The 17,350-nt window shown below is 46.6% G+C and overlaps 3 protein-coding genes and 1 long non-coding RNA gene across 10 annotated transcripts in view; 3 read left to right on the top strand and 1 right to left on the bottom strand.

Moving 5' to 3' along the window:
• The window catches only part of carmil2 (capping protein regulator and myosin 1 linker 2), a 9,259-nt gene extending 8,372 nt beyond the window's left edge, over nt 1-887 (top strand). The window contains exon 17 of the mRNA XM_047033446.1: nt 880-887. Within this exon, the coding sequence (XP_046889402.1) occupies nt 880-887 (8 nt within the window). The remainder of the gene's footprint in view (nt 1-879) is intronic.
• Nucleotides 10-6,783, top strand: cbfb (core-binding factor subunit beta). Of its 4 annotated transcripts, none has more exons than XM_047033260.1 (4): nt 321-1,026; nt 1,403-1,498; nt 1,890-1,939; nt 4,614-4,668. In XM_047033260.1, exons 1-3 carry the CDS (start codon nt 928-930, stop codon nt 1,917-1,919), a joined length of 225 nt encoding a protein of 74 aa, XP_046889216.1. In that variant the 5' UTR covers nt 321-927; the 3' UTR covers nt 1,920-1,939; nt 4,614-4,668. The 4 variants fall into 4 exon arrangements, with proteins under 4 accessions (XP_046889214.1, XP_046889213.1, XP_046889216.1 ...); XM_047033259.1 differs by having other exon boundaries at nt 326-1,026; nt 4,609-4,692; XM_047033258.1 differs by lacking the exon at nt 1,890-1,939 and having other exon boundaries at nt 10-1,026; nt 4,614-6,783.
• A 304-nt stretch (nt 6,784-7,087) lies between these two features.
• On the top strand, nt 7,088-14,872 carry phaf1 (phagosome assembly factor 1). Of its 4 annotated transcripts, XM_047033255.1 has the most exons (17): nt 7,088-8,566; nt 8,827-8,909; nt 9,102-9,185; nt 9,295-9,338; nt 9,434-9,513; nt 9,664-9,758; nt 9,993-10,090; nt 10,203-10,315; nt 10,427-10,560; nt 10,701-10,784; nt 10,868-10,950; nt 11,115-11,158; nt 11,257-11,306; nt 11,409-11,467; nt 12,340-12,412; nt 12,556-12,685; nt 12,736-14,872. In XM_047033255.1, the coding sequence occupies exons 1-16, from the start codon at nt 8,503-8,505 to the stop codon at nt 12,643-12,645; spliced, it is 1,278 nt and encodes a 425-aa protein (XP_046889211.1). In that variant the 5' UTR covers nt 7,088-8,502; the 3' UTR covers nt 12,646-12,685; nt 12,736-14,872. The 4 variants fall into 4 exon arrangements, 3 of the variants coding, with proteins under 3 accessions (XP_046889211.1, XP_046889210.1, XP_046889212.1); XR_006957029.1 differs by lacking the exon at nt 12,736-14,872 and having other exon boundaries at nt 11,409-11,504; nt 11,562-12,412; nt 12,556-12,581; XM_047033254.1 differs by having other exon boundaries at nt 7,090-8,566; nt 12,556-14,872.
• Nucleotides 13,660-16,032, bottom strand: LOC124476270. Its single transcript, XR_006957030.1, has 2 exons — nt 14,478-16,032; nt 13,660-14,392 (listed from the first exon to the last, which is right to left on the bottom strand). It is a non-coding gene; the product is annotated as an uncharacterized LOC124476270 (long non-coding RNA).
• Between the last annotated feature and the right edge of the window lie 1,318 nt (nt 16,033-17,350).

The raw sequence follows: 17,350 nt of genomic DNA, 5'->3' as shown, positions 1-17,350 counted from the left end.
TGAAGTTGAGTTTCTCATCTATCTGCCTGTTTGGCACTGGAACAACCAAAACTGTGAGTTTAGCCCCCTGAGCTAATGAATATTCCTTATGAGAAAGCAGAGGAGTCTGGGTAACTGTTATTGATGGCGGGGAGGTCTGTTTCAGCCTGCAGTGTTTAGGTTGGAACGGGCTGGACATGGGAAACGACATACTTAAAGTAAATGTATTAAAACACTCCAATTCTAGTGGTTTAAACCTGGGTAGCCAAGCTCTATCAATGATCAGAAGCACTGATGTACTGGAAAAGTTAGTTGCTCGGTTAGGCTAGTGGCTAGTAAGGCTAGTGGCTAGTAAGGCTAGTAGCTAGTAAGGCTAGTGGTTTGGTTGGAGGAAGGAAGAGAGTCACAGAGGAATTTTCTCTGTGAGTGAACAGAAGCATGTCCTTGTTTAGGTTGGAGAGGATATCGCACAGGCCCCTCTCTCTCTCTCTCTCTCTCCCTGCCAGCCCCGAACTGTAACAGATGTTTAACCACCACTTCTTTCATATCGAAGTCAGTGTGTGTGTTCAGGCATGCGTAGGACAGACACTATACGGCACACCACGGTTTAGCTTTTCACACTAACCAGAGGTGGAACCATGGACTCTCTTATTAAATCGCCTCTCCTTTTCTTTTCCTCCTCCTCCTCCTGTACATTACACTTTTTGAAAATTGAAAATCAGCCCCCTCACCCACTTTTATTAAGAAATTCCATTTGACAGTTATTAAAAATAAGTGTCCCACCCACATTCAAAAACAAAACTACGCCTCTGACATACACACGCACACCACACACACACTCTCTCAACTCTGGGCCAAACGCCTTTGTGGCCTGTGCCTTTGGTTGTGGACCCTGTGAAGCATTCTGAGCTGTGCGGTGTCCTGCTGCAGGTTTACCTGAAGGCTCCTATGATCCTGAACGGAGTGTGCGTCATCTGGCGGGGCTGGATTGACCTGCAGCGGCTGGACGGGATGGGCTGTCTGGAGTACGACGACGAGAGAGCACAGGTAAGGACCGCACGCTCTCACAAGCACACCTTCAGAAACCTCTGCACAAGGTCCGCTCGTCACTGTTACACGAGGTTCTCCGTTGACTTGTCTGGGTAAATACGAGTTAAATATATCTATGTTATATACAGTGCTGTGTCAAAGTCTTTTTTTAAAGAAAAGCTCAAATGCTTTCAGAAAGAATGAAATGAAAAGACTAAACAACGTTTTTCTCAGCATTGCACTTTTATACTGCCGCACTAATACAGAAGAACAAATATTGATATTTAAATGAAAGTTCCTGTGCAAAACACTTTTGCACAGTACTAAACAGTATATCTGGTTAAAGAAAAGAAAAGAAGACTGACCTGCCGTTCTCTCTGCCGTGTTTGTTCAGCATGAGGATGCCCTGGCCCAGGCCGCGTTTGAGGAGGCCCGGAGGAGAACCAGAGACTTTGAGGACCGGGACCGCTCTCACCGGGAGGACCTGGAGGTGAGACTCCCTGGCTGGGATGGAGGGTTTGGGGCGGAGGGGGTCAGGGAAGGCTTGTGTACCCAGGGCTGAAGCTGTTTTCTGTTTCACGTAAGCTTGGGGTTGGGCCAGGATACAGGGCGGCTGGGGAGGTCCCAGAGCATGAGCTGGGACTGTGTTCTGGGTCTGTGGTCACTTTGGGCTGGGCCTTGGGGGCTAGATATGTCTATAAGACAAGATAATATAACTGTTGGGGGCTGGGCGTCTTGCGTGGTTGAGTGTGAGGTTCTTTGTGCTTTTGTTATCTGGGTTTAGTGCATGAACAGTCTGTCCATGATTTTGAAAGAATAACCATTATTACTGACTATTCTCTGATTGACTCTAAGATGAAAACCAAATTGTGTTTTTTTAGGACCCTGTGGCATCAAAAATCTGGGACTGATGACACACTCTCCAACCAGGGTCTGTCTTCTTCTCTATATCACCCTGTCATGCACTAAACCATATGTGTGTGAACGGGCATGTGTGTGTGTGTGTGTTTGTGTGTGTGTGTGTACGTCTGCATTTGTGTGAATATGTGTTAGTGTTGGTAAATGAAAGTCTACCAGAAGGCATGTGCATGTTTGCCAGTGCATGCATGGTAACAGAAAGAGAAATCATTATAAGAGAGTTACTGTAACTGTATATGTGGGATGGATTCCATAATAGAGATGTGGGAAAGCTCCCTGGTCTACATGACATACCCTTTTCCTCTCCTCTCTTCATTCTCCTCCCCTCCTCTTGTCTCCTCTCCGCTCCTCCCATCGTCTCCTCCCCCTCTCTCCCCTCCCTTGCTCTCCTCCCTTCCCCTCCTCCTCTCCCTTCTCTTCTCTTCTACCCTGGAGCAGCACAGCAAAGACTGCTGGGACAGATCTGGCCATTTTGGTGGCACATGATCCAGACAGAGGGGGGGGGGAGAGAGAGAGAGAGAGAGAGAGAGAGAGAGAGAGAGAGAGAGAGAGAGAGAGAGAGAGAGAGAGAGAGAGAGAGAGAGCGAGAGATAGAGAGGGAGAGAGAGAGAGAGAGAGAGAGAGAGAGAGAGAGAGAGAGAGAGAGAGAGAGAGAGAAAAAAAGAAAGAAAAGATACATATCCCCTGCAGCTCTCTAGGGAAGAAAGACCTTCTTTTCGATGTATATCAGTAAGGCAATGCTGTCACGAGGCTTCAGGCACTGCTTTGAATCTTCTCACACTCAGATGCATTTGACAAGAGGCCAGTGGGATATGTTCCTCAAACAGCGTGTGCGCGTGTGTTCGTGTGTCCGTGTCCATCCATTTGAACGCACACACGCAGGGACTGTGGCGGTAACTTGAAACCCTGTCATTATTCTCCTAAGTTGTGACTGCTTTTCCATGGCAGTTCCAGTCCCCTACAGCAGAGAGGGACGATGGCATAGGAGGAACATCTCCATTCACACAGGCATTTGCTGTTTTACAATGCTAGCGCTTTGAGTACAAGAAAGGAGCATTACTAATGAAATGTATTATTATTATTATTATTAATAATACTCCAGACAGTAGATTATAGCTAGTCTCACGCGAGGTATTTCTGTAGTCTAAACATGCTTTCATCACACACACACACACACACTCACACTTATAACTGACACTCAGTATGTCAGTCTAGTTGTAGTGGGGACCATCAGTATAGTCTGTCTGTAGAAGGCAGGATTCCTGAAGGGTCTGCTCCCCTGCTATTAAAGTTCAGTATTCGCAGCCTAATCCAACCAAGTGGTCATCGCCAGTTCAGTGTGTGTGTGTGTGTGTGTGTCCTGTTATGTATGCTAGTCTGCTCAGAGCAGATGGTGACGGATGATGGATGGAGGAGAGATGGATGGAGAAGAAAATGGTGGTCATTTTTTGTCATTACGCTGCATACAGGAGCTATGTCCTGGTAGTGAAATGAGTAATATCTCATTAGTATTGATCTGTACCCCTCCTCCCCCTCCCCCAAAGTCTGGCCTGCCTGATGTCTGCTGTATTGACCTGTGGTTTACTGTAGCTAGCAGCCAGAGTAGGCCAAGAAGCAGCCTCTGACAGCAGGATCAATACTAAGGCCTTCCTGTCAGAACCATGACCCATGATCCAACACAGGCCGGGGCGTGGTCCTTGACAGAACGCCTCTGTCCTGAATCTGGACCAGACCTTGCTGTAACTGTAGTGCTTGGTCATAGCACGTTCCACTCTTGTGTCGTGTGTGTGGGGGTCTTCAGAGTTGTCCCTGCTGCGTTCATTTGTTTCTTACATGCGACAGGATGACCTCAGTCCAACTCAAGGGTACGGAACCACTGTCCCTGGGTGTTCCTGGGTGTATGTGCATGCATGCATGTATGTGTTTGGGCTTGTGTTAGGTTTGTGCTTGTGTGCGTGTGTTTGTGCTTGTGTGTGCGTGTGCCTAAGCATGACCTCAGTTCTGTTTGAGACTCGTATGGAATGGCTCGTACTAGTGTGTCTTGTGTGAGTTGGCTAGACGACAACGGCATCGCAGACCTCGAAGCTGCTATTATGATGAATCACATGGATGACGACTACATGCCATTTAAGCTGAGCAACTTGTTCTCAGATCCATCTATCTGTGTCTGTCTGCCTGGCAGTCTGTCTCTGTCTCTGTGTGTGTGTGTGAGAGAGATTTAGATGCAGACACATAAACAGAGGTATCTGTGACAAACAGGCCAGTCATCCAGTATTTATAAAGTGTGTTATGTTGAAGACTTCCCTCCTGTCTAATGGCTGTCTGCCTCTCAACCCAGAATAACTACAGCTGTTTATATCCTGCTGCCCAGGACAGCTCTCTGTCGCTCTCTAGTGGGCAACATCGTTCTTTTGTCACTGTTGCCTACCTGTGGAAAAAAACATGATAATAATATTTAGACTCCACAGAATATACGCATATTTCGACATGAATTATATTCAACCTGTTTTCTCTCTTTGCTTCCCCCTTCTGTTCTCCCTCCACCCACTCTCTTCTTTCTCTTTCTCTCTTTTCCCTCATTCAAACTTTCTTCTCTCCCTTCTCCCCTCCCTCCCTCCTCGTCTCCCCCTTGTCTCTCTCTTCTTCCCTCTCTTTCCCTCTTCCTCTCTCCCTCCTCCCCAGCCCAGAAGGCAGCACGACAGCTCTGGCTCCAACATGGCCAACGCTGATGACCACAAGATGCGCTAAGATCGAGGGGAGGAAGGGGGAGAAGGTGCGTCAGGGGTCAGGGACATTGGGGTGTGTTCAGAAGAGTCAACTGATTAAAGGTTTGTAGATGGCGACTCTCCTGAACACACATGGTAATAGTCCCTGGCCTAACATCCCCCCCCACCCCATACTGCTTCCTGGCTGTCACCTGGAGAGACCAAAGTCTAAATTACGGGGGTGGGTAGGGGTGGGGGGTAGTTTTGTTGTGTATTTGTTTCGTTTTTTAAGGTGATCAATCCAAATTTGTCTTCCAGGGGGGTTTGCACTATGTGATCAATTCAGTTTAGTGCCCACGTTGTCTGTTTGCATGAACTGAAGCGCCAAGCTAGCTTAACTGTTGCTCCCCTATGCAAGCAGCATCCACAGCTCTCTTCTTCTATAGTGCTTTGAGGTCAGGGATAACTGGGCCATACCATGTCCACGAGCAGAGAGGGGGTCACGAAGAAGGGATTGCGTAATGTAGTGCATTTTTGTATTATCCATAAGTTTAGTCCTTGTAGACATCCATGTAGTCTTTTTAAATTTTGTACTCTGTGTTTCTAACCTCTCAAACAAGTATCCATTTTGTTCTATTTTTATTATATTTTACTTCAATCCAACCTTATATCAACAGTCAACACACCAGAGATGTAAGTGTACAATTACTAGCCTTTGAGTTTCGGAAATTGCAACATCAGATGAATCACCCCGTTCATTCTTACCAATGACGCACTGTAAAATGTATTTGGCACTATTGTAATTGTATGGATTGTTTGTGTAAAAGTCATCATGTTTACTTTTGTATGACCTGTCTCTACTGGGTGCAGATACAAATGTACACGGTTGTGCTCTTCCTGGGGACAGGAGTCACTTGAGGCAGACAGACTCTTTTCTTTGTTGGTTTGTCTGCATCCACATATGGTCACAGAGCACCGCACACAACTACAGATGTAACGGTTTGCTTGTTAAGATTAGTCCCCAGTTATGTGTCAGCAGAAGAAAAATCCTCGCTTTAGTCTTGTTAACTCAACCTGTGTTGTAGCTGAATGATCATCAAGTTAATCAGTATTTGATTACTTGGGTCTGGGATCAGTTTAGAAAAGGGGGGCGAGTATCTGTTAGGAATACTAACAGGAGTTGGATGTAGTTACTGCAGGAGTTGGGCGTAGTTACTGCGGTCCATTTACAACATCAGCCCTGTTTTGACTGTAGTTGGAGGTGGAGATGGTGAGATGGGGAGAAGGTGGAGGAGGTAACTATAATAGTTATGGAGTGGTAGCAGTAGCCAGCAGGTGGTTGGGTGTTGAGCAGGTCAGGGATGGAGATGTAGGGGAGGGGGATGGAAGCAGCAGGTGACTTCAGAGAGGAACAGGGTGGAGATGGGGAAGGGAGGGGTGAGGCAGGGCAAGTCGATTCTGGAAAGGTGGTGAGTCATTGTGAAGGAGACCGGAAGGTTAAGTTATTGATCTCAAACAGCATGTGGTATCAGACATTTGTGAGTGAGTTGCATACAAGTTAGACACCTATCAGTGGTAAAGTCACCCTGACCAGAACCAAATTAGTAACCGTCCTTTTGTACGTGTTCTCATTCCTGGTGTCCTGTGCCCTGTAGTTTCAAGGGCTGAGCTGTGTGCTCTCTGGTACTCTAGCTTTGTTCATATTTATTGGTCTCTCCATATTTAAGTGGTACCATTAACTTCCTTCTGTATACTACTTTATCCGTGTAGCCAATCTAGAGGCCTATGCTATCCATGTACTTCCTGTTTCCTTACTGTAGCTAGTGCCCATTGCCTTCCCTTCTCTTAATGCTGGCATTAAGGCGAGTTACACACCCAATGCATGTTTGCTACACATTTCATTTTTTTAATTAAATGGTTTATTTTCTTATTTGTTTAAGTTATTGATACAGGTTGACACTTTCTATAGTTTTCATTTGACTATGAAGAATTATGTGTTTCTGTTTGACCGCCTGCCTCAGAGATTTTCCAGGATATCTTGAGTTTTTCTTTTTCTCTGTTTTACGGTTTTGCTTTTATTTCAAAATGGGGGATTACAATCTGAAATGTTATATTTTACATTTTGCAGCATAAACTTGTAAGAATCCTTGTACTTGGCTGTGTCATTATTACTTCTCATATAATTTGTGTTTGTTGTATGTAGCTGTTCAACGTAAACATAGTTGAGATTAGGTCTTACCATCAGACCGCTGAGAACACATTTCATACTTAAACGCTTTGCACTCGAGCAGATGGTCTAAAACCAACACAAAATTATTTGGAAAACAATATCAAATGTTTTTATTCACAGTGATTTACAATGAGTTAAACTAGATCAGTGCATAGATTGACCACAATTCAACATTGGAAAGCAAAAAGAAGACTTATTGTTCGGCTATTTTTTATTTTTTGCAGATGTCTGTTTGCTCACCCACTGGTATGCGAGACCTTGTACAGTTAACTTTTTTCACTTTCCCCTTCCAGCTTAAAAACTACTGCAACACAATGACTATGACCTTTCAATTTGCAACCACTTGACAAACAACTTATCATATATAGAATTGCGCTATAAAAATAGATTTAAGTGACTACATTGTTGAAGAGAGAGGAACGCCTACCGCGCAGTAAAGAACGCCTATCCTGACGGAACACCTCCGCTTCAGTCCACACGGTCCAGTCTGCGCCGCACAGGAAGTACAATTATCAGCTGATGCTGGTTGTTTTGATGGAAGTTGCCGTTGTTTGCTCAGTGAGTGTCCAAGCTAGTCCTTTATCTTCAAATGATACTGAAGACACTTAAAACTAAGAGGAATTCAGTCGACATTGTCTTAATAGTGAGGCTATAAATATTAGCTAACTGTTACATTATATTATATCTTTGCTAGCAAGGTAGCTTGAAAGCTCGGGAAGAAAGAAAAACACCAACGTCAACGACACAGACCTAGCCTGCCAACGTAGCGTAGCTAGTAACTGGCGTTAACTAACGGGCCTTGGAAGTACTTTGTTTATCATGCAGTGACGACTTGCCAAGTATAGGATTATTCTTCATTTTGAAGAGATGTTTAATTCATTCAAATTGTGCTTGAATGTTCATGTCACTATCTGCTAACGTTACTGGAAAGGCTTCCATACAGACGGTATTCATAGCTAGCTACAGGTCACAGACAATAAGTGTTGTCAGAAGAGAAGGTTTGTGTTTGTTATTGACCTAAAAAAGTACGTGAGCTGGCTAACATAAATATTAGACTGTCAGTTGCTTGTCAGTCTTAGTGGCTAATCAGAGCAGTTGCAGGTTGTTGAAGCCGGAGTCTGGTGATGTCAAGTTGTGGGATTTTTTAAATATAGTTAAGAAGCCAGCAACAAATGTGTCCAGCCATTGTATTTGTTCATTTGACTGATGTCTAATACCCTGTAGCTAACTCTGTCACGTTGAATGGGACATATAGCTAGATATTCCCTTTGTGTTTCAAGTTCGTGACGCAATCCTTTTATTAGCAGACCAGCTTAGCTTGCTAGCAAAGTTGGCTATGTCAGTAAAGATCACTTGTCCATGAGCATGGTGACATTAACTGTAATGGGTTAAGTAAGCTGTTGTGTGGAAATCACGTTTACACTGGTTGTGCAGTTCAGGGCGTTTGGTGAATCTGTGGTGTTTTATGTCCGTAAACTAGTATTCTGTACTGTGACATCAACTTGATGTTGTTTAGAGGCCGTGAAGTTGGTACTGAGATATAAGTGGAGACTGTAGTCAGGATAGGAGAGAGAGAGAGAGAGAGGTGCAGCCGTGGCCCAGACAGAGACGCGCGGTGTCCGTCACTCTCCTTCCTCGCCAATGCTGGATCTGGAAGTGGTTCCTGAGAGATCTCTTGGAAATGAACAATGGGAATTCGCATTAGGTGAGTGAGTCAGCCTGGCTGTTCTGCCTACGACGAGCCTTGGCTGACATCTTTATGTCCTGTGACAACATTTATGTCGGTTTCCTCTTTTAATCTGATGCTAAGGCAGGGGCTATGTGTGGTATGTAAGATATACACCTACTGGTTCAAACAGGTCCTTGAAGAGCTGAAATAACATTGCCTATTATCCAGTAACCCACCATTAGGTGTGTGAGGGGGAGCCTGAGTTGACTAATAGCCTTTGTGTGGTCTTGTCCCAGGGATGCCATTGGCCCAAGCCATCTCCATTCTTCAGAAGCACTGCCGCATCATCAAGAACGTTCAGGTGCTCTACAGTGAACAGGTAAGACACTTGCTTGAGTCACGCACAAGCAAAGCCGGAAAGAAACGTTGAGGCAGCAAGACAAATGTGTTTTTAAAGGGTAGACCCCGGGGGGGAGGGGGGGGGGGGGGTTGCTCTTTGTCATTAGTAATCGTCCCCTCTCTCTGTCTGTCCTTCCCTGTTTGCTCGCCTGTGTGTTTGTGGCTCTCGCAGACCCCACTCTGTCATGACCTCATCCTCAACCTCACTCAGGATGGCATCAAACTGCTGTTTGACGCCTGCAACCAGAGGCTGAAGGTATGCGAAGGAGAGATTTGGGGTTGTTGGGGTGGGAGGGTGGGGCGGGGTGGAGTGGGTAAATAGCCAGAAAGCTCTAACCTCGTGTCCCTGTGTTGTGTCTGCCTAGGTGATCGAAGTTTACGACCTCAGCAAGGTGAAATTGAAATACTGGTGAGTGGGCTTGGGATCTATGTGTCGCACACACAGTGACACGTGTGTATGTCCTCGTGTCTCATTTGACTGGCTGTGTCTCTCTTTGCTTGCAGTGGAGTCCACTTCAACTCTCAGGCCATAGCCCCCACCATAGAGCAGATAGACCAGTCCTTTGGAGCCACACACCCTGGAGGTAAGTTCCCTCCACCTCTCTCACACACCAGTACCTACCTTTTCTGACAGGATGTGTCAGCGAGAGTGTTTTTGCATGAGTTCTTGCTGTATGTGTGTGTGTTTTTCTTACTGTGTGTGCGTGTGTGTGTGTTTGCGTGTGATCTTGCAGTGTACAATGCCGCCGAGCAGCTCTTTCACTTGAACTTCAGAGGATTGTCCTTTTCCTTCCAACTGGACTCGTGGAACGAAGCTCCCAAATACGAGGTGAGACCTGTGGATTTTATGGGCGTCTTTTTACCGCAAATGGGGAATGTCTAACATGAATACACTGTTTTAATGGTTGTGTCTGAGGCTGAAATGACTCAGCTCATCGGATGTCATGATTTGTGTTGCTGCTAACCCGATCTCTCTCTGTGTGTGTGTGCGTGCGCGTGCCTTTTCACTGAGAAACCACGCGCACGCACAACCCACCTACCCCAAGTTGTTTTGCTTTGGCAGCCTAACTTTGCCCTCGGCTTGGCCTCCCTGCAGATACCCCATGGTGCCACCGTCAAGAGAATGCACATCTACACTGGCAACAACCTGCAGGACACCAGGCAAGACCCCACGCACACACACGCACACTGGCAACAACCTGCACGACGCCACGGCAGGTCACACACGCACGCACGCGCACACTGTTAATCCCACCCTAACTCTTGTTTTCAGGGCTCCAGTGATGCCTCTGGCCTGTTTCTTTGGAAACGTGTACGCAGAGTGTGTGGATGTGCTGAGAGATGGGGCGGGCCCTCTCGGTCTGAGACTCCGCCTCCTCACCGCAGGTAGTTTATCACCCGGCCAATCAGATACATGGGGAAAATAGTATACAGGTTTTTGTGTTTCCTGTGGACTGGCCGTGGAGCTGAAGTGTGTGTGTGTGTGTCCACGAGCAGGCGGTGGCCCTGGGGTGATGGCAGATGCCAAAGTGCGGGCCATGGAGAGGAGCATCTACTTTGGAGATTCCTGCCAGGATGTCCTCAGTGCCCTGGGCTCTCCTCACAAAGTCTTCTACAAGTCTGAAGACAAGGTCTGGATCTCATCCTCTCTTCTCTGGGGACCACTCTCCCCTCACTCTCCTCTCACTCTCCCCTCTCTGCACTCTTTAGTCCTGCAGTCTTTCAGTAGGGATGGACGTCTCTAACCCTAGCCTCTTTCTTTCTGGCGTAGATGAAGATTCACTCCCCCTCCCCCCACAAGCAGGTTCCGTCCAAATGCAACGACTATTTCTTCAACTACTTTACCCTGGGAGTGGTACGTACCGCACGATGACTGCTGAGAATGTGCCGGATGTTCCTGGAGCTCTGCTCAGTGTTTGGTGTCTTTGGCCTCCCCAGGATATCCTGTTCGACTCCACCACTCAGCTGGTGAAGAAGTTTGTCCTCCACACCAACTTTCCCGGTCACTACAACTTCAACATGTAGGTCTCTCTGTCTCTCCCTCTCTCCTTCCCCCCCCCATCTCTCTCTCTCCCTCTCTCCCCCAATCTCTATCTCTCTCGCTCCTTCTCTATCCCACTCTTTCTATCCATCTGTCCTTCTCTTTTAGACGTGTCATGTCTTCCTGTATCTCATCTTCCCTCAGATATCATCGATGTGACTTCAAGATTCCACTGATAATCAAAAAAGGTGAGTGTCTCTTTCCCTGCCTGAGGTCTCCCCTCTCTGTCTGTCTGTAGTGTCGACCGTACCCTGAATCTCCCTCCTTTCTGCTCATGTTGTTCTAGAAGGAGCTGATTCTCAAGGGGAGGACTGCATCCTCACTACTTACAGCAAGGTGACACACACACACACACTGCTGCTAATTGGGTAGAATGTGGCAGCACATCATACTGTTGTAATGCATCACAATAAAGCATTGGTCTGCCCTTGTCCTCAGTGGGATCAGATTCAGGAGCTGCTAGGACACCCAGTGGAGAAACCTGTCGTCCTCCACCGGTAAACCGTCCAGTCACACAGTACTACACACTGTGATGTTGTTCTACGTGCTAACACGCTAGCCGTCCAGTCACACAGTACTACACACTGTGATGTTGTTCTACGTGCTAACACGCTAGCCGTCCAGTCACACAGTACTACACACTGTGATGTTGTTCTACGTGCTAACACGCTAGCCGTCCAGTCACACAGTACTACACACTGTGATGTTGTTCTACGTGCTAACACGCTAGCCGTCCAGTCACACAGTACTACACACTGTGATGTTGTTCTACGTGCTAACACGCTAGCCGTCCAGTCACACAGTACTACACACTGTGATGTTGTTCTACGTGCTAACATGCTAGCCGTCCAGTCACACAGTACTACACACTGATGTTGTTCTACGTGCTAACACGCTAGCCGTCCAGTCACACAGTACTACACACTATGATGTTCCTCTATATGCTAACATGCCAACAGCTACATGAACCTTGGAAGTCTATGATGTGTGGATGTTTCTGAAATGGTGTGACGGTGCGGGTGTTTCTGAAGCTGTGTGATGGTGCGGGTGTTTCTGAAGCTGTGTGAGGGTGCGGGTGTTTCTGAAGCTGTGTGAGGGTGCGGGTGTTTCTGAAGCTGTGTGATGGTGCAGGTGTTTCTGAATCTGTGTGATGGTGCGGATGTTTCTGAGGCTGTGTGATGGTGCGGGTGTTTCTGAAGCTATGTGATGGTGTGGGTGTTTCTGAAGCTGTGTGAAGGTGCGGGTGTTTCTGAATCTGTGTGATGGTGTGGGTGTTTTTTAGTTGTGTGATGGTGTGGGAGTTTCTGAAGCTGTGTGAAGGTGTGGGTGTTTCTGAAGCTGTGATGGTGTGGGTGTTTCTGTCTGGCAGGTCCTCATCAGCTAACAACACCAACCCGTTCGGCTCCACCTTCTGCTTCGGCCTGCAGAGGATGATCTTTGAGGTAAGACCACTAGCAGGACAGCCTCCTAGCTTACAATCACCTCTCGTCTCAGGGGCGTGTCCTGCGTGAGGGGCGTGTCCCGCGTGAGGGGCGTGTCTTTCTGGCTGATACTGACATGCTCCCCTGTGTTGTTGCTGTTTCAGGTGATGCAGAACAACCACATAGCGTCAGTGACGCTGTATGGAGCCCCTCGAACTAGCAGCCTGCCACGAGCCGACACTAGTGTCCACTGATAACCACCACTGCCAACCCAGCTGGACCCAACAGCACCACATCAACCAGAACCACATCCACCTGACCCAACTGGACCCAAACAGCACCACATCAACCAGAACCACATCCACCTGACCCAACTGGACCCAAACAGCAACACATCCACCTGACCCAACTGGACCCAAACAGAACCACATCCACCTGACCCAACTGGACCCAAACAGCACCACATCAACCAGAACCACATCCACCTGACCCAACTGGACCCAAACAGCAACACATCCACCTGACCCAACTGGACCCAAACAGAACCACATCCACCTGACCCAACTGGACCCAAACAGCACCACATCAACCCAACTGGAGCCTCCAGGACTAGGGCCTTCAGAACCCCCACCTGACCCCCTTCCTCCAGCCCTGATCATCTCCATCAGCAGAACTTGTTAGTTCACATGTTGGCAGTGTTTCATCCATGAACATTTGTATGCCTAGTGCACGCATGCACGCACACGCAGGCGCACACACACACACACACACAAACCTACATTTGCTTACACTCATGAAAACCTGCATGCACATCGCTGTTTTTAAACTGACTTTAACTTGACATTTTACAGACTTTTATTACATAAAAGACACACACTCTCATACTGCTACATTAATCCTGAGATTCCAATCCTTTCACCACATGTTCATGTTACACACACACACACACACACATCATGGAGATGAGCTGATCCATCTGATTCATCTTCTGTACCAACACACAACACAATAGACCAGTCTGCAGACACACAGCCACGCATGTAGCCTGACTCACAGGATCGCATGACCAGAGGTTCTTTTCCTTAGCGTGTGGAAGCACATACTGGCTTGTATGTCTCTGTATGTATTGCATGCTGCGAGGGCTGGGTTTTGGCATATTCACCATGAACACACACACTTAAAACACGTCCAGGTTCAGACACCTATGCCATGACCAAGTCCACAGCACAAGCCAGCTCCTGGCATGTATGAGTCATGCTTTTTTTTCATTTTCGTTTTTTTTTTTTTTTTCAGGCAAGATAGAAACATTGGTTTAACCATTTGCACTAAAACTACTTGACCATTGTCTCCCTTCGTCTGAGGTTGTGTTCAGGCTCTGATATGACAAAGGATTGAAGGGAGAGCCGACAGCACTGTGTGTGTTTGTGTTTGTGTGTGTGTGTCTACGTCTTCCATCTTCTCTCATCACTTGTAAAGCCCTGTTTCCAAACCACCCCTTTCTCAACCTGTCTCTCAACCCGGCCGTCTATCTGCCTCTAGATATGTCTGTACGCCGGCAGGCGTCCATCGGCGACAATCTGGTACTGTCGCTCGGGCCCTCGCCGTTCTCACGCTTCATCCTTTCGGTTTCGTTGCATTGCCAAACATTTAGCCAAAGACGTTTATTCCCACTGGTGGTTCCTTTCCTCCAGACTGCTTTTAGTTTGTCGTCTCAGCTCAACCTCCCCTCCACGGGGAAGGTTAAAGACATTACCTGCCTATCCGAAAGATCCTCACCTGTACTAGGTCACCTTTTCGAGACGTGATTCCCTGCTCTGGGTGCGTTTGTTTTGTAGATCCGTGGGCACCTTGCGTCAGGTGACAGGAAGCAGAGGCAGCTGCAGCTCTTCTAGCTCACTGTCTGTTGATGATGATGTATAGTTGTGTAAAAAGTCGGTGTTGGTCTCCCTTGTCTTGTCTGGTAATGCTGAGGGTACTCTGTGGGTCCGGCCCAGGAGACACCTGGTCTGGCTACTCACCTGGTCTGGCTACTCACCTGCTGTGGCTACTCACCTGGTCTGGCTACTCACCTGGTCTGGCTACTCACCTGGTCTGGCTACTCACCTGGTCTGGCTACTCACCTGCTGTGGCTACTCACCTGGTCTGGCTACTCACCTGGTCTGGCTACTCACCTGTGTGACCAGAGACTGCTTCTAGGGTAGGGGACAGAACAGTTGGGACTGGCCTCCCTCCCTCTCCCTCCCTGCTCTCTAGTGAGCGTGACCACTATGACGGACAGGCAGGCCGGCCAGGGGACGGCGGAGGCGTGAGCACAGAGGGACTTTGTTGTGTTCTGTTCTATTCTCACTTGGGTTGCTATGACAAGCCTGTATATTGTTGATAGTGATGTTATATTGTCCCTTGCTTTGTGCAAGTTGTATACCTTGAAAAAGAAACAAGGAGAAGAAGAAGTAAAAAAAAAAAAAAAGAAGAAAAAAAGCTCTAAAGCTGTTTTAACATTGTGCCTCATCTCAAACCAACCTTGTCTTCACCTCTCTCGCTCCCTCCCTCTCCCTTCTCGACATGATTCCTACTAAACTGCATCGCGTGCGTCTGACGGCGCGTCAAGATGACACCCGTCTCCGTTCGTCCCGCTGTCACTCCAGATGACAGGGCGGGCTGTTCTGGTGGTGTCTAACTCGGTCATGAAGGGACCAGGCTCGTATGACAATGCCTCAGTCCACTGCAATTAGTGTTTCGATTAATGTCCTTATGGTCAATACATGTCCATTACAGTGGGACCATGGGTAATATTTAGGGCTACACATTTTCGGGGGAACATTTGCCTGCCTTTCATGGCCTGGGTTAGACACAGGGCCTCTGTCAAAGTTGCTATTACAATATGAGTTTATTCTTGTTCCGGTGTAGCATTCGCCGCTGACTTGCTCTGGGTGGATGTGAGCTCTCTGGAGCACGTTCAGCAGCATAGGCAGTGTTACGGGGAGGTCACTGCTGAGAGTGGATGAGCGCTTGCTAGCTTGACTGCTGGGCTGTTGGCCTGTTAGCCCAAACTCAGGTGGACATATCAGATCCTATTTGTTTTTAATTGCCTGGAGCAGCTGACTGCTTTGCTCGCGTCTAATAGGCTGATTGATATCCTCTCCTATTTTTGCATTGGAATGATTGAGTGAATGATTTCCAATCACATTGTAAAAATCAAATGGACAAATTTAGTGTAATGTTCATATTCATGCTATGTATTGTCTACCTTTATATTGTATGTTTACCTCGGCCCTGCCCCTTAAAGCTTTTGCGTGGATCCAGTTCTATCCCACCCATTTCTGGAAATGGGAGAGTTATCCTTGATTAAACATGTGAATTACATCCAGTGGAATGTGTTTGATATTTTTGGTTACTTGTATACATTTAAACATGTAGACCTAGCATTGACAAGCATGTATTACAAACAGCAATAACCTTGGTGATGGAGAGTGGGAGGGGCTGGCTGCATCATGCTACTGGGAAGCTGTGATTGGCTGGTGAGAATTGACCCAAACTCAACTACTTGGTCATTGATGAGTTAGAGATCTCCTGCTGTGTGTAAATTACAACAAAACAGAACTGAACCTGGATGTGATAATAAAACATCACAAGTCACATGACAACCACAACGTGTTTGTTTGGATTTCTTTATGAGGACAACACATGCACACCTTGATTTCTCATCGGACCTGTTCCCCCACTGAGGTTCAAACTGATTTAATACACACTGTGATCTCTTTATAGTTCTACATACAGCATTCTGACTAGTACAGCTAGAGGTTTGGCAGATCCGACTCCACACAGTGACAGCATTGTTGATGAGGCAAACAAGAGACCTAGACTCAGACCTCAAGACCGACCTCACAGCTTTGGGATGTCTTCTTGAACAGGGATAACCCTGTCAAAAAACAGTCCGTTGACTTGCCATGATTGACTTGATCAAATGAAGGCACAACACCATACATGGCCAGGTTTCTAAGGTCTGGTTCGTTACTAGGATGGTTGATTGTCGTTGTCATCGATGAGACAGAAAAAACGTATCAACATTCATGAGCATTCAGGCAAGGCTTCAAAACAGGATCGACTAAGAAGTTCCATCCAAGGCATGTTGCTTCATGCGTGTGACAGTCTCAAAGCTGCACACCCTTGGATGTGTTCCATTCCATGTTAAAGAAATGGAATTGGCTCTTAGTTTCTTCCGGTCTTGACAATTGTGTTCGCACACACATTCTACAATATAGTCCAGCATCAACTTTTGACGTCACATTCTTTAAGGAGATTTGCTGCGTTGCTGGGCAAATACAAAACACGACAATACACTCACGACTCAGTCACTTAGGCAATTTCTGTCCATAAACCTACAGCTCTCCAACAGGAGTTCATCATGCCGATTCTTTCCAACTGTTTTAAAACCCACTTTACCAGTCTTGAAATATTTAAGTTGACGTTTTTAAGCATTGTTAACCTTGCTCGTGGATTAGATGCAGAGCTAGGAAAGTCACAGCATTTATGTAAAAACAAGCCCAATTCAACGTGTACTTTGATGATATATAAAACAAAAAATTACTTGGGAAAATGTAAGGAAATATCTTCCTGCCCCTAAGTTACAACTCCAGACAATAATATTACAAAAAGACATTATGATTTGCTGTCATGAGACAAAACACAGTATTGAGATAATAGGAAAAGCAAGGAAAAAGTTGGAGTGTACCTCCTTTAACAAACTTAGCATTACAGTTAATTTAACTAAGTAAATAAAACTTATAAAGCTAAATAAAACTCAATTTAATTTACTAGGAAAAGTAGAAAGTTTGAGGTCACTTCTAACATTCTAGAATGGAAATGTCTGTGTATGGATACAGTATATACAACCAGTAAAGCGGTAAATATTTTCAGTGGGAAGCATGAGAATGTACCACAGCTATGAAGTTTCAAGCA

The sequence above is a fragment of the Hypomesus transpacificus genome, chromosome 14, assembly GCF_021917145.1.
Source record: "Hypomesus transpacificus isolate Combined female chromosome 14, fHypTra1, whole genome shotgun sequence".
Taxonomy (NCBI): Eukaryota; Metazoa; Chordata; class Actinopteri; order Osmeriformes; family Osmeridae; genus Hypomesus; species Hypomesus transpacificus.
This window is presented reverse-complemented; position numbering and strand designations above follow the sequence as displayed.